The 24697-nt window shown below is 56.5% G+C and overlaps 1 protein-coding gene across 1 annotated transcript; it reads right to left on the bottom strand.

Moving 5' to 3' along the window:
- Positions 1-148: 148 nt before the first annotated feature.
- On the bottom strand, positions 149-23464 carry LOC136114355 (synaptophysin-like protein 1). The gene is made up of 6 exons (XM_071800520.1): positions 23353-23464; positions 18364-18482; positions 15686-15896; positions 10831-11033; positions 8324-8432; positions 149-2576 (listed from the first exon to the last, which is right to left on the bottom strand). The coding sequence occupies exons 1-6, from the start codon at positions 23419-23421 to the stop codon at positions 2469-2471; spliced, it is 819 nt and encodes a 272-aa protein (XP_071656621.1). The 5' UTR covers positions 23422-23464; the 3' UTR covers positions 149-2468.
- Positions 23465-24697: the final 1233 nt, after the last annotated feature.

Here is a 24697-nt window from a genome sequence, read left to right as displayed (position 1 = left end):
GGTGACACGGCCGTGACGTCACAGGGGGGCGTGGCTTTGGGGTCTGGGGGAGTGGGGCCAATAAAGCAGCAGCAAAAGCAAGCCCGGGTCCGTCTGTCTGTCCATCCCACCCCGTGGTGGCCGAAGCCCCCCCAGATACGGCGGGAGGTTCTACCAATCACGTCTTTATTGAGCCGTGGATAAGGGGGACACGGGGACCCCCCGATGGGGAGGAGGTGACATCGGGGGGGACACGGGGGGGTGACCTGAACGTTGACACCCATGGGTGCCACGGGTTGCGGCCACCAATGGGAGTGTGATAGCGTTGGGCCCCACCCCCGAGGGTGGGCGGGGACATGGGGGGGGACATGGGGTGACCGACACCCATGGGTGGAGCCCTGAGAGGATGGAGGGGGAGGGGACAAGTGGGGGGGTCAAGGTGACCGTTGGTGGCAATGGGCGCTGGGAGTCAACTGGAAGAGGCCAAGCCAAGGGTTGGCCAATCGGAGAGTAGGAGGCCCTGATCTACTCAGTGATTGGCCATTGGGTCTCAGTCTACTCAACGATTGGTCATTGAGTCTTGGTCTACTCAATGATTGGATCAATCAGCCACCAGGTCTTGATCTACTCAATGATTGGACCAATCGGCCACCAGAAGGTCTTGATCTACTCAATGATTGGACCAATCAACCACCAGGTCTTGATCTACTCAATGATTGGCCATTGGGTCTTGATCTACTCAATGATTGGACCAATTGGCCACCAGAAGGTCTTGATCTACTCAATGATTGGACCAACCGGCCACCAGGTCTTCATCTACTCAATGATTGGACCAGAAGGTCTTGATCTACTCAATGATTGGACCAATCAACCACCAGGTCTTGATCTACTCAATGATTGGCCATTGGGTCTTGATCTACTCAATGATTGGACCAATCGGCCACCAGAAGGTCTTGATCTACTCAATGATTGGCCATTGGGTCTTGATCTACTCAATGATTGGACCAACTGGTCACCAGGTCTTCATCTACTCGATGATTGGACCAATCGGCCACCAGGTCTTGATCTACTCAATGATTGGACCATCCGGCCATCGGGTTTTGATCTATTCAATGATTGGACCAATTGGCCACCAGAAGGTCTTGATCTACTCAATGATTGGACCAATCGGCCACCAGGTCTTGATCTACTCAATGATTGGACCAATCAACCACCAGAAGGTCTTGATCTACTCAACAATCGGACCAACCCAGGCCTAGAAGAACTCAAAACCCACTCAACCACCACCAACCAATCACAAGCTTGACCTAAGCAACCAACCGACCTTCAGACCAGGCCAATCAGAAGAGGTCAACCCAGATCTGCTTCAAACCCAACCACCAATGGTCAAGCCAAACCAACCCTCGGAAACCCAATCCAGGTCAAGTCCAACCCCTGCCCTGGTGACCAATCCCATGCCTGGGCCACCAACCAAGCACCAATGGTCACCACGACAAGATGGTGGCACAAGAACGGCCCAACCAATGGCCAACCAAGGTCAACTTGACCAACCAATGGCCAACCAAGGTCAGCCAACCAAGGTCAACTTGACCAACCAACATCAACTTGACCAACCAATGGCCAACCAAGGTCAACTTGACCATTCAACTGCCAACCAACGTCAACTGGACCAACCAAGGCCAAGTTGACCAACCAATAGCCAACCAACCTCAACTCGACCAACCAAGGTCAACGTGACCAACCAATGGCCACCAACATCAACGTGACCAACCAAGGTCAGCTTGACCAACCAATGGCCAACCAATGTCATCTTGACCAACCAACGTCAACTTGACCAACCAATGCCCAACCAGTGTCAACTTGACCAGCCAACGGGCAACCAAGCTCAACTTGACCAACCAAGGGCCAACCATGGTCAACTTGACCAACCAAGGGCCAACCATGGTCAACTTGACCAACCAACGTCAGCTTGACCAACCAATGGCCAACCAACATCAACTTGGCCAACCAATGGCCAACCAACGTCAACGTGACCAACCAATGGGCAACCAAGGTCAACTGGAGCAACCAAGGCCAAGTTGATCAACCAAGGTCAAGTTGACCAACCAATGGCCAACCAACGTCAACTCGACCAACCAAGGTCAACTTGACCAACCAATGGCCAACCAAGGTCAACTGAACCAACCAATGGCCAACCAAGGCCAACTCAACCAATCCCTGCGCACCCCAAGCCGGAGAAGGCCCCAGTTGACCCCAGTCCAGCCCAGTTTGACCCCGTGTCCCACGTCCCCACCTCCCCCTGGTCCAATCACAGCTGATGTCCGGCCCGGTAACCAATCAGAAGAGGCCACACCCAAAACTCACCCAAACCAGCCCAGAATCAAGGGGGAAGGACTTGAGATGGGGGGAGGTAGGGGGATGGGGAGGTAGGGGGATGGGAAGGGGGGGAGGGTCGGGTCACGTGACAGTGGGCGTGGCGGTGGGCGGGGTCACACGGCGGGCGTGGCAGGGGGCGGGGCCGGGCGGTGGAACTCGGTCTCTTTGTAGACGAACCAGGAGCTGCCGACCCACAGGAGCAGGTTGAGGAAGCCGAAGATCTAGGGGGGGAAAATGGACCCCAAATGGGTCAAATTGGCCCCAAAATGGGTCAAATTGACCCCAAAATCCGACCCCGTCCTGCCTCGGTTTCCCCCCGATGGCACCGACCCCCCCAACTGTGCCTCGGTCGCCCCAAAATGACCCAATTGTGCCTCAGTTTCCCCCCAAATGAGCCAAGTCTGCCTCAGTTTCCCCCGTTGTGCCCCAGTGTCCCCCCCATTGTCCCCTTGTGTCCCCCACTGTGCCCACAGAGCCCCAGTTTCCCCCACATTGCCCCCCAGTGTCCCCATCATTGTCCCCATTGCGCCCCCTATTACCCCCCAGTGTCCCCCCCATTGTCCCCATTGTGCCCCAGTGGCCCCCATTGTCCCTCATTGCCCCCCATTGACTTCCATTGTGCCCCATTGTGACTCAGTTTCCCTCCCATTGTCCCCATCACTCACCATGGACACACTGAGGGACCCCATGGGGGGGTTCCCGTTGGGGACACAGGTGACCCCGCCCTGGTCACATCCAGGCAGGGGGGTGCCCGTGGAGGTCCTGATGTCCCCCCCATTGCCCCCATTGCCTCCCATTGTCTATCATTGCCCCCATTGCCCCCCATTGACTCCCATTGTCCCTCATTGTCCCCCATTGACTCCCATTGTCCCTCATTGTCCCCCATTGACTCCCATTGACCCTCATTGTCCCCCATTGACTCCCATTGACCCTCATTGTCCCCCACTGACTCCCATTGACCCTCATTGTCCCCCATTGACTCCCATTGACCCTCATTGTCCCCCATTGACTCCCATTGACCCTCATTGTCCCCCATTGACTCTCATTGTCCCTCATTGCCCCCCATTGCCCCCCATTGACTCTCATTGCCCCCCATTGACTCCCATTGCCCCCCATTGACTCCCATTGTCCCTCATTGCCCCCCATTGACTCTCATTGCCCCCCATTGACTCCCATTGTCCCTCATTGCCCCCCATTGACTCCCATTGAGTCCCATTGCCCCCCACTGACTCCCATTGTCCCCCATTGATTCCCATTGCCCCCCACTGACTCCCATTGTCCCCCATTGATTCCCATTGCCCCTCATTGACTCCCATTGTCCCTCATTGGCCCCCATTGACTCCCATTGCCCCCCATTGACTCCCATTGTCCCCCATTGACTCCCATTGTGCCCCATTGACTCCCATTGTACCTCATTGCCTCCATTGTCCCCCACTGACTCCCATTGTCCCCTATTGACTGCCATTGTCCCCCATTGCCCCCCATTGACTGCCATTGTCCCCCATTGCCCCCCATTGACTCCCATTGTCCCTCATTGTCCCCCATTGAGTCCCACTGCCCCCCATTGTACCCCCCCATTGATTCCCATTGCCCCCCATTGACTCCCATTGAGTCCCATTGCCCCCCATTGACTCCCATTGTCCCCCATTGCCCCCCATTGAGTCCCACTGTCCCTCATTGCCCCCATTGCCCCCCATTGACTCCCACTGCCCCCCATTGACTCCCATTGCCCCTCCTTGTCCCCCATTGACTCCCATTGACCCTCATTGCCCCCCATTGCCTCCCATTGTCCCCATCACTCACCACGGACACATTGAGGGACCCCATGGGGGGGTTCCCGCTGGGGACACAGGTGACCCCCCCACGGTCACATCCGGGCAGGGGGGCGCTCGTGGAGGTCCTGATGTCCCCCCCATTGCCTCCCATTGTCTATCATTGCCCCCATTGCCCCCCATTGACTCCCATTGTCCCTCATTGTCCCCCATTGACTGCCATTGTGCCCCATTGTCCCCCATTGACCCTCATTGTCCCTCATTGCCCCTCATTGACTCTCATTGTCCCTCATTGCCCCCCGTTGACTCTCATTGTCCCTCATTACCCCCATTGCCCCCCATTGACTCTCATTGCCCCCCACTGACTCCCATTGCGCCCCATTGACTCCCATTGTCCCTCATTGCCCCCCATTGACTCCCATTGAGTCCCATTGCCCCCCATTGACTCCCATTGTCCCCCATTGATTCCCATTGCCCCTCATTGACTCCCATTGTCCCCCATTGATTCCCATTGCCCCTCATTGACTCCCATTGTCCCTCATTGGCCCCCATTGACTCCCATTGCCCCCCATTGACTCCTATTGTCCCTCATTGTCCCCTATTGACTGCCATTGTGCCCCATTGACTGCCATTGTCCCTCATTGCCCCCATTACCCCCCGTTGAGTCCCATTGCCCCCCACTGACTCCCATTGTCTGCCATTGTCCCTCATTGCCCCCCATTGACTTCTTTTGACCCTCATTGCCCCCATTACTCCCGTTGAGTCCCATTGCCCCCCACTGACTCCCATTGTGCTCCATTGACTGCCATTGTCCCTCATTGCCCCCATTGCGCCCCATTGACTGCCATTGTCCCTCATTGCCCCCCATTGACTCCCACTGCCCCCCATTGACTCCCATTGCCCCTCATTGACTCCCATTGTCCCCCATTGTCCCCCATTGACTCCCATTGCCCCTCACTGACTCCCATTGCCCCTCATTGCCGCCCATTGACTTCCATTGACCCCCATTGCCCCTCATTGTCCCCCATTGCCCCCCATTGACTCCCATTGTCCCTCATTGTCCCCCATTGACTCCCATTGTCCCTCATTGTCCCCCATTGACTGCCATTGTGCCCCACTGACTCCCATTGACCCTCATTGTCCCCCATTGACTGCCATTGTGCCCCACTGACTCCCATTGACCCTCATTGTCCCCCATTGACTGCCATTGTGCCCCACTGACTCCCATTGACCCTCATTGTCCCCCATTGACTCCCATTGTCCCTCATTGCCCCCCATTGACTCCCATTGTCCCTCATTGCCCCCACTGCCTCCCATTGACCCTCATTGCCCCCCATCGACTCCCATTGTCCCTCATTGCCCCCACTGACTCCAATTGACCCTCATTGTCCCCCACTGACTCCCATTGTCCCTCATTGTCCCCCATTGACTGCCATTGTGCCCCACTGACTCCCATTGACCCTCATTGTCCCCCATTGACTCCCATTGTCCCTCATTTCCCCCATTGTACCCCCCCATTGCCTCCCATTGTCCCCATCACTCACCATGGACACATTGGGGGACCCCATGGGGGGGTTCCCGTTGGGGACACAGGTGACCCCCCCACGGTCACATCTGGGCAGGGGAGCGCCCATGGAGGTCCTGATGTACCCCCCATTGTCCCCATTGCCCCCCATTGACTCCCATTGTCCCTCATTGTCCCCTATTGACTGCCATTGTGCCCCATTGACTCCCATTGTCCCTCATTGCCCCCCATTGACTCCCATTGTCCCTCATTGCCCCCATTGACTCCTATTGACCCTCATTGCCCCCATTACCCCCCGTTGAGTCCCATTGCCCCCCACTGACTCCCATTGCCCCCCACTGACTCCCATCGACTGCCATTGTCCCTCATTGCCCCCCATTGACTCCTATTGACCCTCATTGCCCCCATTACTCCCGTTGAGTCCCATTGCCCCCCACTGACTCCCATTGTGCTCCATTGACTGCCATTGTCCCTCATTGCCCCCATTGCGCCCCATTGACTGCCATTGTCCCTCATTGCCCCCCATTGACTCCCACTGCCCCCCATTGACTCCCATTGCCCCTCATTGACTCCCATTGTCCCCCATTGTCCCCCATTGACTCCCATTGCCCCTCACTGACTCCCATTGCCCCTCATTGCCCCCCATTGACTTCCATTGACCCCCATTGCCCCTCATTGTCCCCCATTGCCCCCCATTGACTCCCATTGTCCCTCATTGTCCCCCATTGACTGCCATTGTGCCCCACTGACTCCCATTGACCCTCATTGTCCCCCATTGACTGCCATTGTGCCCCACTGACTCCCATTGACCCTCATTGTCCCCCATTGACTCCCATTGTCCCTCATTGCCCCCCATTGACTCCCATTGTCCCTCATTGCCCCCACTGCCTCCCATTGACCCTCATTGCCCCCCATCGACTCCCATTGTCCCTCATTGCCCCCACTGACTCCAATTGACCCTCATTGTCCCCCATTGACTCCCATTGTCCCTCATTGTCCCCCATTGACTGCCATTGTGCCCCACTGACTCCCATTGACCCTCATTGTCCCCCATTGACTGCCATTGTGCCCCACTGACTCCCATTGTCCCTCATTGTCCCCCATTGACTCCCATTGTCCCTCATTGTCCCCCATTGACTGCCATTGTGCCCCACTGACTCCCATTGACCCTCATTGTCCCCCATTGACTGCCATTGTGCCCCACTGACTCCCATTGACCCTCATTGTCCCCCATTGACTGCCATTGTGCCCCACTGACTCCCATTGACCCTCATTGTCCCCCATTGACTCCCATTGTCCCTCATTGCCCCCCATTGACTCCCATTGTCCCTCATTGCCCCCACTGCCTCCCATTGACCCTCATTGCCCCCCATCGACTCCCATTGTCCCTCATTGCCCCCACTGACTCCAATTGACCCTCATTGTCCCCCACTGACTCCCATTGTCCCTCATTGTCCCCCATTGACTGCCATTGTGCCCCACTGACTCCCATTGACCCTCATTGTCCCCCATTGACTCCCATTGTCCCTCATTTCCCCCATTGTACCCCCCCATTGCCTCCCATTGTCCCCATCACTCACCATGGACACATTGGGGGACCCCATGGGGGGGTTCCCGTTGGGGACACAGGTGACCCCCCCACGGTCACATCTGGGCAGGGGAGCGCCCATGGAGGTCCTGATGTACCCCCCATTGTCCCCATTGCCCCCCATTGACTCCCATTGTCCCTCATTGTCCCCTATTGACTGCCATTGTGCCCCATTGACTCCCATTGTCCCTCATTGCCCCCCATTGACTCCCATTGTCCCTCATTGCCCCCATTGACTCCTATTGACCCTCATTGCCCCCATTACCCCCCGTTGAGTCCCATTGCCCCCCACTGACTCCCATTGCCCCCCACTGACTCCCATCGACTGCCATTGTCCCTCATTGCCCCCCATTGACTCCTATTGACCCTCATTGCCCCCATTACTCCCGTTGAGTCCCATTGCCCCCCACTGACTCCCATTGTGCTCCATTGACTGCCATTGTCCCTCATTGCCCCCATTGCGCCCCATTGACTGCCATTGTCCCTCATTGCCCCCCATTGACTCCCACTGCCCCCCATTGACTCCCATTGCCCCTCATTGACTCCCATTGTCCCCCATTGTCCCCCATTGACTCCCATTGCCCCTCACTGACTCCCATTGCCCCTCATTGCCCCCCATTGACTTCCATTGACCCCCATTGCCCCTCATTGTCCCCCATTGCCCCCCATTGACTCCCATTGTCCCTCATTGTCCCCCATTGACTGCCATTGTGCCCCACTGACTCCCATTGACCCTCATTGTCCCCCATTGACTGCCATTGTGCCCCACTGACTCCCATTGACCCTCATTGTCCCCCATTGACTCCCATTGTCCCTCATTGCCCCCCATTGACTCCCATTGTCCCTCATTGCCCCCACTGCCTCCCATTGACCCTCATTGCCCCCCATCGACTCCCATTGTCCCTCATTGCCCCCACTGACTCCAATTGACCCTCATTGTCCCCCATTGACTCCCATTGTCCCTCATTGTCCCCCATTGACTGCCATTGTGCCCCACTGACTCCCATTGACCCTCATTGTCCCCCATTGACTCCCATTGTCCCTCATTGCCCCCCATTGCCTCCCATTGTCCCCATCACTCACCACGGACACATTGAGGGACCCCATGGGGGGGTTCCCGTTGGGGACACAGGTGACCCCCCCACGGTCACATCCGGGCAGGGGGGCGCTCGTGGAGGTCCTGATGTCCCCCCCATTGCCCCCATTGCCTCCCATTGTCTATCATTGCCCCCATTGCCCCCCATTGACTCCCATTGTCCCTCATTGTCCCCCATTGACCCTCATTGTCCCTCATTGTCCCCCATTGACTCTCATTGTCCCTCATTGCCCCCCGTTGACTCTCATTGTCCCTCATTGCCCCCCGTTGACTCTCATTGTCCCTCATTACCCCCATTGCCCCCCATTGACTCTCATTGCCCCCCACTGACTCCCATTGCGCCCCATTGACTCCCATTGTCCCTCATTGCCCCCCATTGACTCCCATTGAGTCCCATTGCCCCCCATTGACTCCCATTGTCCCCCATTGATTCCCATTGCCCCTCATTGACTCCCATTGTCCCTCATTGCCCCCCATTGACTCCCATTGAGTCCCATTGCCCCCCATTGACTCCCATTGTCCCCCATTGATTCCCATTGCCCCTCATTGACTCCCATTGTCCCTCATTGGCCCCCATTGACTCCCATTGCCCCCCATTGACTCCTATTGTCCCTCATTGTCCCCTATTGACTGCCATTGTGCCCCATTGACTGCCATTGTCCCTCATTGCCCCCATTACCCCCTGTTGAGTCCCATTGCCCCCCACTGACTCCCATTGTCTGCCATTGTCCCTCATTGCCCCCCATTGACTTCTTTTGACCCTCATTGCCCCCATTACTCCCGTTGAGTCCCATTGCCCCCCACTGACTCCCATTGTGCTCCATTGACTGCCATTGTCCCTCATTGCCCCCATTGCGCCCCATTGACTGCCATTGTCCCTCATTGCCCCCCATTGACTCCCATTGTCCCCCATTGACTCCCATTGCCCCTCATTGACTCCCATTGCCCCTCATTGCCCCCCATTGACTTCCATTGACCCTCATTGTCCCCCATTGCCCCTCATTGACTCCCATTGTCCCTCATTGTCCCCCATTGACTGCCATTGTGCCCCACTGACTCCCATTGACCCTCATTGTCCCCCATTGACTCCCATTGTCCCTCATTTTCCCCCATTGACTGCCATTGTGCCCCACTGCCTCCCATTGACCCTCATTGTCCCCCATTGACTCCCATTGTCCCTCATTGCCCCCCATCGACTCCCATTGTCCCTCATTGCCCCCACTGCCTCCCATTGTCCCTCATTGTCCCCCATTGACCCCCATCGACTCCCATTGTCCCACATTTCCCCCATTGTACCCCCCCATTGCCTCCCATTGTCCCCATCACTCACCATGGACACATTGAGGGACCCCATGGGGGGGTTCCCGTTGGGGACACAGGTGACCCCCCCACGGTCACATCCGGGCAGGGGAGCGCCCATGGAGGTCCTGATGTCCCCCCCATTGTCCCCATTGCCCCCCATTGACTCCCATTGTCCCTCATTGTCCCCTATTGACTGCCATTGTGCCCCATTGACTCCCATTGCCCCTCATTGACTCCCATTGTCCCCCATTGTCCCCATTGCCCCCCATTGACTCCCATTGTCCCTCATTGTCCCCTATTGACTGCCATTGTGCCCCATTGACTCCCATTGTCCCTCATTGCCCCCATTGACTCCTATTGACCCTCATTGCCCCCATTACCCCCCGTTGAGTCCCATTGCCCCCCACTGACTCCCATTGTCTACCATTGTCCCTCATTGCCCCCCATTGACTTCTTTTGACCCTCATTGCCCCCATTACTCCCGTTGAGTCCCATTGCCCCCCACTGACTCCCATTGTGCTCCATTGACTGCCATTGTCCCTCATTGCCCCCATTGCGCCCCATTGACTGCCATTGTCCCTCATTGCCCCCCATTGACTCCCACTACCCCCCATTGACTCCCATTGCCCCTCATTGACTCCCATTGTCCCCCATTGACTCCCATTGCCCCTCACTGACTCCCATTGCCCCTCATTGCCCCCCATTGACTTCCATTGACCCCCATTGCCCCTCATTGTCCCCCATTGCCCCCCATTGACTCCCATTGTCCCTCATTGTCCCCCATTGACTGCCATTGTGCCCCACTGACTCCCATTGACCCTCATTGTCCCCCATTGACTGCCATTGTGCCCCACTGACTCCCATTGACCCTCATTGTCCCCCATTGACTGCCATTGTGCCCCACTGACTCCCATTGACCCTCATTGTCCCCCATTGACTCCCATTGTCCCTCATTGCCCCCCATTGACTCCCATTGTCCCTCATTGCCCCCACTGCCTCCCATTGACCCTCATCGCCCCCCATCGACTCCCATTGTCCCTCATTGCCCCCACTGACTCCAATTGACCCTCATTGTCCCCCACTGACTCCCATTGTCCCTCATTGTCCCCCATTGACTGCCATTGTGCCCCACTGACTCCCATTGACCCTCATTGTCCCCCATTGACTCCCATTGTCCCTCATTGCCCCCCACTGCCTCCCATTGTCCCCATCACTCACCACGGACACATTGAGGGACCCCATGGGGGGGTTCCCGTTGGGGACACAGGTGACCCCCCCACGGTCACATCCGGGCAGGGGGGCGCCCGTGGAGGTCCTGATGTCCCCCAGCGCCTTGGCCCACGCGGACGAGCTCACCAACCACAGGAACGACAGCGCCACCGTGCACAGGAAGTCCTGGGGGGCCCCAAATAAAGGGAGGGGGTCAAGGGGGACCCCAATTATGTGGGGGGGACCCTAATAATATGGGGCAGACCCTAAAATTGGGGGGGACCCTAAAATTGGGGGGGAAAGCAAAGGGAGAGGGTTGGGGGGATCTCAAGTGGTTGGGGAGAAACCAAGTGCTATGGGTTATAGGGGGAGGCAGAAGGTGGGGGAGCCCAAGTGGCACAGAAGTGGGGGGGAACCCTAAAATGGGGCGAGCCCAAGTGTCCTAAAAGTTGGGGGGGGACCCCAAAAGTTGGGGGACTCCAAGTGGGACAAAAGTAGGGGGGAACTCAAAAGTGGGAGGAACCCAAAAGTTGGGGGGAGCCCAAGTGCTACAGGTTTGGGGGGGACCCCAAAAGTTGGGGGAACCCAAGTGGCAAAAAAGTGGGGGGAACCCAAAAGTTGGGGGACTCCAAAAGTGGGGGGGACCCTAAAATGTCGGGGTGACCCAAGTGCTACAGGTTTGGGGGGGACCCCAAAAGTTGGAGGAGCCCAAGTGTGACAAAAATGGGGGGATGACAAAAATGGGGGGACCCCAAAATTTGGGGTATGAGAGGACAATGGTGGGGGACCCCAAGTCTCATAGATGTGGGGGACCCCAAAACATGGGGGGGACCCCAAAACATGGGGGTGAGGAGGACAAATAGGGGGGAACCCAAGTGCTACAGGTTTGGGGGGACCCCAAAAGTTGGGGGAGCCCAAGTGGTACAAAAGTGGGGGGGACCCCAAAAGTGGGGGGGACCCCAAAAGTGGGGAGTTGAGAGAACAATTGGGGGGGACCCCAAGTGCCACAAATGTGGGGGGACCCCAATATTTGGGGGCTGGAGGGGGAAGTTGTGGGGGACCCCAAGTGCTATGGATGTAGGGGACTCCAAAATGTGTGTGGGACCCCAAAACATGGGGGGGACCCCAAAACATGGGGGGGTATAAGAGGACAATTGGGGGGGCTCCAAGTGCTACAGGTTTGGGGGGGACCCAAAAGTTGGGGGAGTCCAAGTGGCACAAAAGTGGGGGGGACCCCAAATTTGGGGGGACCCCAAAACCGTGGGGGACCCCAAAACCATGGGGGACCCCAAAATGTGTGTGGGGACCCCAAAACCTGGGGGGGGGCACTTACCCCATGTCCTGTCCAGGGCAGCAGGAGGAGAGAAGGCAGAGGGTTATTGACCCCCCCAAAATGTCCCCATGACCCCCAATGTGTCCCCAACCAGCACAGGGGGGAAGGAACCGGACGGACGGACAAAGCAGGATGGACAAGAGCAAGACGGACGGACGGACAAGACCAGGATGGACGGAGAAGACCACAATGAACAGAGGGAAGGCGACCAGGATGGCCAAGACCAGGATGGATGGACGGACAGGACCAAGACGGACGGACAGGACCAAGACGGACGGACAGAAGAAGCCCAGGATGGACAGACAGAGCAGAATCAGAATGAAGAAGGTGAGGATGGATGGATGGATGAAGATCAAGATGGACAAGACCAGGATGGATGGATGGATGGAGAAGACCAGGATGGATGGAGAGGACCAAGATGGACGGACAGACGGAGAAGACCAAGATGGAGAAGACCGGGATGGATGGATGGATGGAGAAGACCGGGATGGATGGATGGATGGAGAAGACCAAGATGGATGGATGGAGAAGACCAGGATGGATGGATGGATGGAGAAGACCAAGATGGATGGAGAGGACCAAGATGGACGGACAGACGGAGAAGACCAAGATGGAGAAGACCGGGATGGATGGATGGATGGATGGAGAAGACCAAGACGGATGGAGAAGACCAAGATGGATGGATGGATGGAGAAGACCAAGAAGGATGGACAGACGGAGAAGACCAAGATGGAGAAGACCGGGATGGATGGATGGATGGAGAAGACCAAGATGGATGGATGGATGGAGAAGACCAGGATGGATGGATGGAGAAGACCAGGATGGATGGATGGATGGAGAGGACCAAGATGGATGGAGAGGACCAAGATGGATGGAGAGGACCAAGATGGATGGACAGACGGAGAAGACCAAGATGGAGAAGACCGGGATGGATGGATGGATGGAGAAGACCAAGACGGATGGAGAAGACCAGGATGGATGGATGGACAGAGAAGACCAGGATGGATGGAGAAGACCAAGATGGATGGAGAAGACCAGGATGGATGGATGGATGGAGAAGACCAGGATGGATGGAGATGACCAAGATGGATGGAGAAGACCAGGATGGATGGATGGACAGAGAAGACCAGGATGGATAGAGATGACCAGGATGGATGGAGAAGACCAGGATAGATGGAAAAGACCAGGATAGATGGAAAAGACCAGGATGGATGGATGGACGGAGAAGACCAAGATGGATGAATGGACGGAGAAGACCAAGATGGATGGAGAAGACCAGGACGGACGGATGGAGATGACGAAGATGGATGGAGAAGACAAAGATGGAAGGATGGAGAACACCAAGACAGATGGAGAAGACCGGGATGGAGAAGACGGGGATGGATGGATGGACGGAGATGACCAAGATGGACGGAGAAGACCAAGACGGACGGATGGATGGAGAAGACCATCATGAACGAACAGAAGAAGACCAGGATGAACAAGACCAGAATGGACAGATGAAGAAGACCAAGACACAGAAGATCACGATGAAGAGATGGAAGATCAGGATGGACAAGACCAGGATGGAGAGGCCCAAGATGGACAGATGGAGCAGAACCAGAATGATGAAGATGAGGATGGATGGAGATGACTGAGAAGGATGAATGAACGGATGGATGGAGAAGACCAAGAGGGATGGAGAAGACCAGGATGGATGGATGGACATAACCAGGATGGATGGAGATAACCAGGATGGATGGAGATAACCAGGATGGATGGATAGATGAAGAAGACCAAGATGGATGGAGATGACCAAGATGGGTGGATGGATGGAGAGGACCAAGATGGAGAAGACTGGGATGGATGGATGGAGAAGACCGGGATGGATGGATGGATGGAGAAGACCGGGATGGATGGAGAAGAGCAAGATGAAGAAGACCAGGATGGATGGATGGACAGAGAAGACCAGGATGGATGGATGGATGGAGAAGACCAGGATGGATGGATGGATGGAGAAGACCAGGATGGAGAAGGCCAGGATGGAGAAGGCCAGGATGGATGGATGGATGGAGAAGGCCAGGATGGATGGATGGATGGAGAAGGCCAGGATGGAGAAGACCAGGATGGAGAAGACCAGGATGGATGGATGGATGGAGAAGACCAGGATGGAGAAGACCAGGATGGAGAAGACCAAGACAGATGGATGGAGAAGACCAGGATGGAGAAGACCAAGACGGATGGATGGATGGATGAAGAAGACCAGGATGGATGGATGGATGGATGGAGAAGACCAGGATGGATGGATGGAGAAGACCAGGATGGATGGATGGATGGAGAAGACCAGGATGGATGGATGGATGGATGGATGGAGAAGACCAGGATGGATGGATAGATGGAGAAGACCAGGATGGAGAAGACCAGGATGGAGAAGACCAAGACGGATGGATGGATGGATGGAGAAGACCAAGACGGATGGATGGATGGAGAAGACCAAGACAAAGAAGACCAACAGATGGAACAAGATCAGGATGGAGAAGACCAAGACGGATGAAGATGACCAAGACGAATAGATAGAGAAGACCAGAACAGATGAAAGAAGATCAGGATGGAGAAGACCAAGACGGACAAAGAAGACCAAGACGGACGGACGGAGAAGACCAAGACGGAGAATATCGGGATGGATGGAGAAGACCAGGATGGATGGATGGAGAAGACCAGGATGGATGGATGGAGAAGACCAGGATGGGTGGATGGAGAAGACCAGGATGGGTGGATGGAGAAGACCAGGATGGGTGGATGGAGAAGACCAGGATGGGTGGATGGGTGGATGGAGAAGACCAGGATGGGTGGATGGGTGGATGGAGAAGACCAGGATGGGTGGATGGGTGGATGGAGAAGACCAGGATGGGTGGATGGGTGGATGGAGAAGACCAGGATGGGTGGATGGGTGGATGGAGAAGACCAGGATGGGTGGATGGGTGGATGGAGAAGACCAGGATGGGTGGATGGGTGGATGGAGAAGACCAGGATGGGTGGATGGATGGAGAAGACCAGGATGACCAGGATGGGTAGAGAAGACCAGGATGGGTGGATGGATGGACACAGAAGACCAGGATAGGTGGATGGAGAAGACCAGGATGGGTGGATGGGTGGAGAAGACCAGGGTGGGTGGATGGGTGGAGAAGACCAAGACGGATGGATGGATGGATGGAGAAGACCAGGATGACCAGGATGGGTAGAGAAGACCAGGATGGGTGGATGGATGGAGAAGACCAAGACGGATGGATGGATGGATGGAGAAGACCAGGATGACCAGGATGGGTAGAGAAGACCAGGATGGGTGGATGGATGGACACAGAAGACCAGGATGGACGGATAGAGAAAACCAAGATGGACGGATAGATGGAGACGACCAAGACGGAGAAGCCTGTGATGGACAAACAGAGAAGACCAAGACGCACACATGGAAGCCCCCCAAGCCTTGATGACCCCCAAGACGGAGGGGGAAGAGGCGCGGACTCACCAGGAGGGGCAGGCGCGCGCCGGCGCGGCGGTAGAGGTGCATGTAGGCCAGGTAGAGCGCCATGGCGCCCATGCTGCCCAGGAAGGCCACGGCGGCCACGCCAACGAAGAACTGCGCCCCCGAGGAGAAGTCGCCCACCAGGTGCACGTCCTGCGCCCACGTGTGGTTGCACAGCCCGGCCAGCGAGGGCGAGAACGTGGCCTCGTTCAACCTGGGTCATGACATGGTGGGTTGGGCCTTCTAGAACCTGCTGGGGCCTCCTAGAACCTTCCAGAACCTCCTTGGATCTTCTACAACTCTCTTGGGCCTCCTAGAACCTCCTTTGGCCTTCTTGTACCTCCTAGAACCCTCTTGGGCCTCCTAGAACCTTATTGGGCAGGCTTAAGCATCCTAGAACCCTCTTGGGCCTCCTAGAACCTTATTGGGCAGTCTTGAGCACCCTAGAACCCTCTTGGGCCTCCTAGAACTTCCTTTGGTTTTCTTGGGCCTCCTAGAACCTTATTGGGCAGTCTTGGGCATCCTAGAACCTCCTAGAACCCCCTGGGGCCTCCTAGAACCTTATTGGGTCGTCTTGGGCCTCCTAGAACCCTCCTTGGGCCTCCCAGAACCTTCCTGGACCTCCTAGAACCTCTTACAACCCTCTTCGGATGTCTTGAGCCTCCTAGAACCTTATTGGGCAGTCTTGAGCCTCCTAGAACCCTCCTGGGCCTCCTAGAACCTTATTGGGCCGTCTTGGGCCTCCTAGAAACTTCCTAGGCCATCTTGGGCCTCCTAGGACCTTATTGGGCAGTCTTGAGCCTCCTAGAACCCTCTGAGGTCTTCTTGGGCCTCCTAGAACCCTCTTGGGCCTCCCAGAACCCCCTTGGGCCTTCTTGGGCCTCCTAGAACCCTCCTGGGCATTCCTGGGCCTCCTAGAACCTTCTTGGGCCTCCTAGAACCCTCTGGGGCCTTCTTGGGCCTCCTAGAACCCCCTTGGGCCTCCCAGAACCCCCTTGGGCCTCCCACCATCTCCCATGATCTCCAGGAGCTGGTGGGACCTTCTAGAACCTTCTTGGACCTTCTAGAACCCTCTTGGCCCTCCTAGAACCCCCTTGGGCCTCCCAGAACCCCCTTGGGCCTCCCACCATCTCCCATGATCTCCAGGAGCTGGTGGGACCTTCTAGAACCTTCTTGGACCTTCTAGAACCCTCTTGGCCCTCCTAGAACCCCCTTGGGCCTCCCAGAACCCCCTTGGGCCTCCCACCATCTCCCATGATCTCCAGGAGCTGGTGGGACCTTCTAGAACCTTCTTGGCCCTCCTAGAACCCCCTTGGGCCTCCCACCATCTCCCATGATCTCCAGGAGCTGGTGGGACCTTCTAGAACCTTCTTGGCCCTCCTAGAACCCCCTTGGGCCTCCCACCATCTCCCATGATCTCCAGGAGCTGGTGGGACCTTCTAGAACCTTCTAGGCCCTCCTAGAACCCCCTTGGGCCTCCCAGAACCCCCTTGGGCCTCCCACCATCTCCCATGATCTCCAGGAGCTGGTGGGACCTTCTAGAACCTTTTTTGATCTTCTAGAACCCCCTTGGCCCTCCCAGAACCCCCTTGGCCCCTCTAGAACCCCCTTGGGCCTCCCACCATCTCCCATGATCTCCAGGAGCTGGTGGGACCTTCTAGAACCTTCTAGGCCCTCCCAGAACCCCCTTGGGCCTCCCAGAACCCCCTTGGGCCTCCCACCATCTCCCATGATCTCCAGGAGCTGGTGGGACCTTCTAGAACCTTTTTTGATCTTCTAGAACCCCCTTGGCCCTCCCAGAACCCCCTTGGCCCCTCTAGAACCCCCTTGGGCCTCCCACCATCTCCCATGATCTCCAGGAGCTGGTGGGACCTTCTAGAACCTTCTTGGACCTTCTAGAACCCCCTTGGGCCTCCTAGAACCCCCTTGGGCCTCCCAGAACCCCCTTGGGCCTCCCACCATCTCCCATGATCTCCAGGAGCTGGTGGGACCTTCTAGAACCTTCTTGGACCTTCTAGAACCCTCTTGGCCCTCCTAGAACCCCCTTGGGCCTCCCAGAACCCCCTTGGGCCTCCCACCATCTCCCATGATCTCCAGGAGCTGGTGGGACCTTCTAGAACCTTCTTGGACCTTCTAGAACCCCCTTGGCCCTCCTAGAACCACCTTGGGCCTCCCACCATCTCCCATGATCTCCAGGAGCTGGTGGGACCTTCTAGAACCTTCTTGGACCTTCTAGAACCCTCTTGGCGCTCCTAGAACCCCCTTGGGCCTCCCAGAACCCCCTTGGGCCTCCCACCATCTCCCATGATCTCCAGGAGCTGGTGGGACCTTCTAGAACCTTCTTGGACCTTCTAGAACCCCCTTGGCCCTCCTAAAACCCCCTTGGGCCTTCCACCATCTCCCATGATCTCCAGGAGCTGGTGGGACCTTCTAGAACCCCCTTGGCCCCTCTAGAACCCTCTTGGGCCTCCTAGAACCCCCTTGGGCCTCCCACCATCTCCCATGATCTCCAGGAGCTGGTGGGACCTTCTAGAACCTTCTTGGCCCCTCTAGAACCCCCTTGGCCCTCCCACCACCTCCCAACCCAAAAGAGCCAATCAGCCAATCCAACACCTCCCAGCTGTCAATCACCCACTCAGCCCCACCCCTCCCAGCCCTCCCCGCCCAATCAGAGGCCTCACCGGAAGGGGTAGGCGAAGGCGGCGCTGACGGTGACCTCTGATTGGTTGAAGCAGCTGACCCGGAAGGAGACGGCGCCCCCGTAGCCCCCGACCGTGGAGAAGGCGAAGATGGAGAAGAACTGAGCGGAAATGGTGAAAATGGGGATTTGAACCCAAAAACGGAGCCCGGGGGGCGGGGAGGGAACCAAGAGACAAAAAACGCTCCCAATGTTCAAATTCCAAATTCCCCAAATTCCAAATTCCCCAAATTTCCAAATTCCCCAAATTTCTCAAATTCCCCAAATTTCTCAAATTTTTGAATTCCCAATTTCAAATTCCAAATCCTCAAATTCCATCTTTCCAAATTCTCAAAACTTCAAATTCCAAATTTTCAAATTCCAAATTTCCAAATTTCCCAAATTCCCAAATTTCCAAATACCCAAATTTCCCAAATGAAATTTTTGAATTCCCAATTTCAAATTGAAATTCGCCAAAGCCCAATTCTCAAATTCCCAATTCTCAAATTGCATCTTTCCAAATTCTCAAAATTCCAAATTCTCAAATTCCCAAATTCTAATTCTCAAATTCAAATTCCCAAATTCTCAAATTCAAATTCCCAAATTCCCAATTCCCAAATCCTCAAATTCTGAAATTCCCAAATTCAAATTCCCAAATTCTCAAATTCTCAAATTCCCAAATTCTAATTCTCAAATTCCCAAACTCAAATTTCCAAATTCCCAAATTCCGAGTCTCAAATTCTCAAATTCAAATTCTCAAATTCCCAAATTCTGAAATTCAGATTCTCAAATTCAAATTCCCAAATTCTCAAATTCAAATTCCCAAATTCTAATTCTGAAATTCTCAAATTCTAATTCTGAAATTCTCAAATTCCCAAATTCAAATTCTCAAATTCCCAAATCCTCAAATTCTGAAATTCCCAAATTCTCAAACTCTCAAATTCCCAAATTCTAATTCTCAAATTCTCAAATTCTCATTCTCAAATTCAAATTTCCAAATTCCCAAATTCCGAGTCTCAAATTCTCAAATTCAAATCCTCAAATTCCCAGATTCTGAAATTCAAATTCTCAAATTCAAATTCCCAAATTCTCAAATTCAAATTCCCAAATTCTCAAATCCTCAAATTCCCAAATTCCCAAATCCTCAAATTCCCAAATCCTCAAATTCTGAAATTCCCAAATTCAAATTCCCAAATTCTCAAACTCTCAAATTCCCAAATTCTAATTCTCAAATTCAAATTTCCAAATTCCCAAATTCCAAGTCTCAAATTCTCAAGTTCAAATTCTCAAATTCCCAAATTCTGAAATTCAAATTCTCAAATTCAAATTCCCAAATTCTCAAATTCAAATTCCCAAATTCCCAAATCCTCAAATTCTGAAATTCCCAAATTCAAATTCCCAAATTCCCAAATTCCGAGTCTCAAATTCTCAAATTCAAATTCCCAAATTCCCAAATTCCCAAATTCTAGTTCTGAAATTCTCAAATTCTAATTCTGAAATTCTCAAATTCCCAAATTCAAATTCCCAAATTCTCAAATCCTCAAATTCTGAAATTCCCAAATTCAAATTCCCAAATTCCCAAATTCTCAAATTCCCAAATCCTCAAATTCTCAAATTCCCAAATTCTAATTCTCAAATTCCCAAATTCTAATTCTTAAATTCTCAAATTCTAATTCTTAAATTCTCAAATTCTAATTCTCAAATTCAAATTCCCAAATTCCAAGTCTCAAACTCTCAAATTCAAATTATCAAATTCCCAAATTCTGAAATTCAAATTCTCAAATTCAAATTCCCAAATTCTCAAATTCTAATTCTGAAATTCTCAAATTCTAATTCTGAAATTCTCAAATTCTAATTCTGAAATTCTCAAATCCTAATTCTGAAATTCAAATTCCCAAATTCCCAAATCCTCAAATTCCCAAATCCTCAAATTCGGAAATTCCCAAATTCAAATTCCCAAATTCTCAAACTCTCAAATTCCCAAATTCTAATTCTCAAATTCTAATTCTCAAATTCCCAAATTCCAAGTCTCAAATTCTCAAATTCCCAAATTCCCAAATTCTCCCAATCATCAAATTCCCAATTTCCCAAATTACAAATCTTCCAAATTAAATTTTCAAGTTCAGTCCAACCCAGTCCCCCCAGTTCCCTCCCAGTCCCCCCAGTTCCCTCCCAGTCCCCCCAGCTCCCTCCCAGTCCCCCCAGTCCCACTCTCCCACTGGAGCCTCCATCTGTTCCCAGTGCCCCCCAGTCCCTCCCAGTCCCCCCCACTTCCCTCCCAGTGCTCCCAGTCCCTCCCAGTTACCCCAGTTCCATCCTCACCCACTGCAGCAGCTCCCCCAGTGCTCCCAGTCCCTCCCAGTTCCCCCAGTCCAACTCACCCACTGGAGTCCCCAAGTGCTCCCAGTCCCCCCCAGTGCTCCCAGTCCCATTCTCACTCCCTGCAGCCCCACAGGTTCCCCAGTGCTCCCAGTCCCCCCCCAGTTCCTCCCAGTACTCCCAGTCCCCCCCATTTCCCTCCCAGTTCCCAATCCCAGTCTCATCCCCTACACCCCCGCACCAGCCCCAGTGGCTCCCCCAGTGCGCCCAGTCCCTCCCAGTCCCTCCCAGTCCCACACACCCACTGGAGTCCCCAGTCCCTCCCAGTGTCCCCCAGTCTCTCCCAGTCCCCCCCCAGTCTCTCCCAGTTTCACCCCAGTCCCCTCCTCACCCACTGCAGCCCCCACACCAGCCCCAGCGGCTCCCCCAGTGCTCCCAGTCCCTCCCAGTCCCTCCCATTTCCCTCCCAGTCCCACTCACCCACTGCAGTCCCCATGTGCTCCCAGTGCCTCCCAGTCCCTCCCAGTTCTCCCCAGCCCCTCACAGTACCCAGTGCTCCCAGTCCCTCCCAGTTCCCCCCATTTCCCTCGCAGTCCCGCCCAGTACTCCCAGTTCCATCCCAGTCCCCCCAGTCCCCTCCTCACCCACTGCAACCCCCGCACCAGCCCCAGCAGCTCCCCCAGTCCCTCCCAGTCCCCCCCAGTCCCACACACCCACTGGAGTCCCCAGTCCCTCCCAGTCCCCCCCAGTGCTCCCAGTCCCTCCCAGTTTCCCCCATTTCCCTCCCAGTCCCCCCAGTCCCCTCCTCACCCACTGGAGCGCCCGCACCAGCCCCAGCGGCTCCCCCAGTCCCCCCCAGTCCCTCCCAGTGCTCCCAGTTCCCCCCCAGTCCCCTCCTCACCCACTGGAGCGCCCGCACCAGCCCCAGTGGCTCCCCCAGTCCCCCCCAGTGCTCCCAGTTCCCCCCCAGTCCCCTCCTCATCCTCTGGAGTGCCCGCACCAGCCCCAGCAGCTCCCCCAGTCCCTCCCAGTCCCCCCCAGTCCCTCCCAGTGCTCCCAGTTCCCCCCCAGTCCCCTCCTCACCCACTGGAGCGCCCGCACCAGCCCCAGTGGCTCCCCCAGTCCCCCCCAGTGCTCCCAGTTCCCCCCCAGTCCCCTCCTCATCCTCTGGAGTGCCCGCACCAGCCCCAGCAGCTCCCCCAGTCCCTCCCAGTCCCCCCCAGTCCCTCCCAGTGCTCCCAGTTCCCCCCCAGTCCCCTCCTCACCCACTGGAGCGCCCGCACCAGCCCCAGCGGCTCCCCCAGTCCCCCCCAGTCCCCTCCTCACCCACTGGAGCGCCCGCACCAGCCCCAGCAGCTCCCCCAGTCCCTCCCAGTGCTCCCAGTTCCCCCCCAGTCCCCTCCTCACCCACTGGAGCGCCCGCACCAGCCCCAGCGGCTCCCCCAGTCCCCCCCAGTCCCTCCCAGTGCTCCCAGTTCCCCCCCAGTCCCCTCCTCACCCACTGGAGCGCCCGCACCAGCCCCAGCGGCTCCCCCAGTCCCTCCCAGTCCCTCCCAGTGCTCCCAGTTCCCCCCAGTCCCCTCCTCACCCACTGGAGCCCCCGCACCAGCCCCAGCGGCTCCCCCATTCCCCCCCAGTCCCTCCCAGTGCTCCCAGTTCCCCCCAGTCCCCTCCTCACCCACTGGAGCCCCCGCACCAGCCCCAGCGGCTCCCCCATTCCCCCCCAGTCCCTCCCAGTGCTCCCAGTTCCCCCCAGTCCCCTCCTCACCCACTGGAGCGCCTGCACCAGCCCCAGCGGCTCCCCCAGTCCCTCCCAGTGCTCCCAGTTCCCCCCCAGTCCCCTCCTCACCCACTGGAGCGCCCGCACCAGCCCCAGCGGCTCCCCCAGTCCCTCCCAGTGCTCCCAGTTCCCCCCCAGTCCCCTCCTCACCCACTGCAGCCCCCGCACCAGCCCCAGCGGCTCCCCCAGTCCCTCCCAGTGCTCCCAGTCCCCCCCAGTCCCCTCCTCACCCACTGGAGCGCCCGCACCAGCCCCAGCGGCTCCCCCAGTCCCTCCCAGTCCCCCCCAGTGCTCCCAGTTCCCCCCCAGTCCCCTCCTCACCCACTGGAGTGCCCGCACCAGCCCCAGCGGCTCCCCCAGTCCCCCCCAGTCCCTCCCAGTGCTCCCAGTCCCCCCCAGTCCCCTCCTCACCCACTGGAGCGCCCGCACCAGCCCCAGCGGCTCCCCCAGTCCCCCCCAGTCCCTCCCAGTGCTCCCAGTTCCCCCCAGTCCCCTCCTCACCCACTGGAGCACCTGCACCAGCCCCAGCGGCTCCTCCAGTCCCTCCCAGTCCCCCCCAGTCCCTCCCAGTGCTCCCAGTTCCCTCCCAGTCCCCTCCTCACCCACTGGAGCGCCCGCACCAGCCCCAGCGGCTCCCCCAGTCCCCCCCAGTCCCTCCCAGTGCTCCCAGTTCCCCCCCAGTCCCCTCCTCACCCACTGGAGCGCCCGCACCAGCCCCAGCGGCTCCCCCAGTCCCCCCCAGTCCCCCCCAGTCCCTCCCAGTGCTCCCAGTTCCCCCCCAGTCCCCTCCTCACCCACTGGAGCGCCCGCACCAGCCCCAGCGGCTCCCCCAGTCCCTCCCAGTCCCCCCCAGTCCCTCCCAGTGCTCCCAGTTCCCCCCAGTCCCCTCCTCACCCACTGGAGCGCCCGCACCAGCCCCAGCGGCTCCCGCAGCGGCTCCAGCTGCAGCTGCATCCCCGACATCTTCCCCGCCGCGCCGGAACTGACGTCACCGCGCACGGCGGGAAGGGCGGAGCCGGACGGTTTGCGTAGAGAGCGCCTCGTTTGCATACCCGGCCACGCCCACCGCCCGGCTCATTTGCATAAAAGGCGCCACCGGTGCTCTCAATGCCCCCTCAATCGCTTCTCGTGGCCACGCCCACCGCGCTGCTCATTTGCATGCCCCCGCCCCCTCATTTACATGCAATGGCCACCTCATTTTGCATGGCCACGCCCCTCCTTCTTATCCCCCAGCCACGGGGCTGCTGATTGGTCCGTGGTTTGTACAGCCACGCCCTCCTTTGCAACAGACCACGCCCACAATCGCTTCTTATTTGATTAAGCACCGCACACGGGTTTATTTGCACTGAGGCTCATTTGCATGGCCACGCCCCCCTCATTTGCATAGCGCGCGGGCAGCGCCGGTGACATCAGAGGCAACGTACCCCCGCCCCAATTAACCCAGGGACCCCCAATTACCTTAGGGTCCCCCTAATTAACCCAGTGACCCCCAATTAACCCAGGGACCCCCTAATTACCCCAGGGCCCCCCCAATTAACCCAGGGCCTCCCAATTACCTTAGGGACCCCCTAATTAACCCAAGAACCCCCTAATTAACCCAGGGACCCGCTAATTACCTTAGGGCCCCCCCAATTAACCCAGGGCCTCCCAATTACCTTAGGGACCCCCCTATTAACCCAGTGACCCCCAATTAACCCAGGGACCCCCCAATTACCCCAGGGCCCCCCCAATTAACCCAGGGCCTCCCAATTACCTTAGGGACCCCCTAATTACCCCAGGAACCCCCTAATGAACCCAGTGCACCCCTAATTAACCCAGAGACCCCCTAATTACTTTAGGGCCCCCCCAATTACCCCAGGGCCTCCTAATTAACTTGGGGACCCCCCAATTACCCCAGGGACCCTCCAATTAACCCAGTGACCCCCAATTACCCCAGGGCCCCCCCAATTAACCCAGGGCCTCCCAATTACCTTAGGGACCCCCCAATTAACCCAGAGACCCCCAATTACCCCAGGGCCCCCCCAATTAACCCAGTTACCCCCCAATTAACCCAGGGCCTCCCAATTACCTTAGGGACCCCCTAATTACCCCAGGAACCCCCTAATGAACCCAGTGCACCCCTAATTAACCCAGAGACCCCCTAATTACCTTAGCGCCCCCCCAACTACCCCAGGCCCTCCTAATTAACTTGGGGACCCCCCCAATTACCCCAGGACCCCCCCCCCATCCCCCCCTAGAA

Source organism: Patagioenas fasciata, chromosome 31 (assembly GCF_037038585.1).
Source record: "Patagioenas fasciata isolate bPatFas1 chromosome 31, bPatFas1.hap1, whole genome shotgun sequence".
NCBI classification, from domain to species: Eukaryota; Metazoa; Chordata; class Aves; order Columbiformes; family Columbidae; genus Patagioenas; species Patagioenas fasciata.
This window is presented reverse-complemented; position numbering and strand designations above follow the sequence as displayed.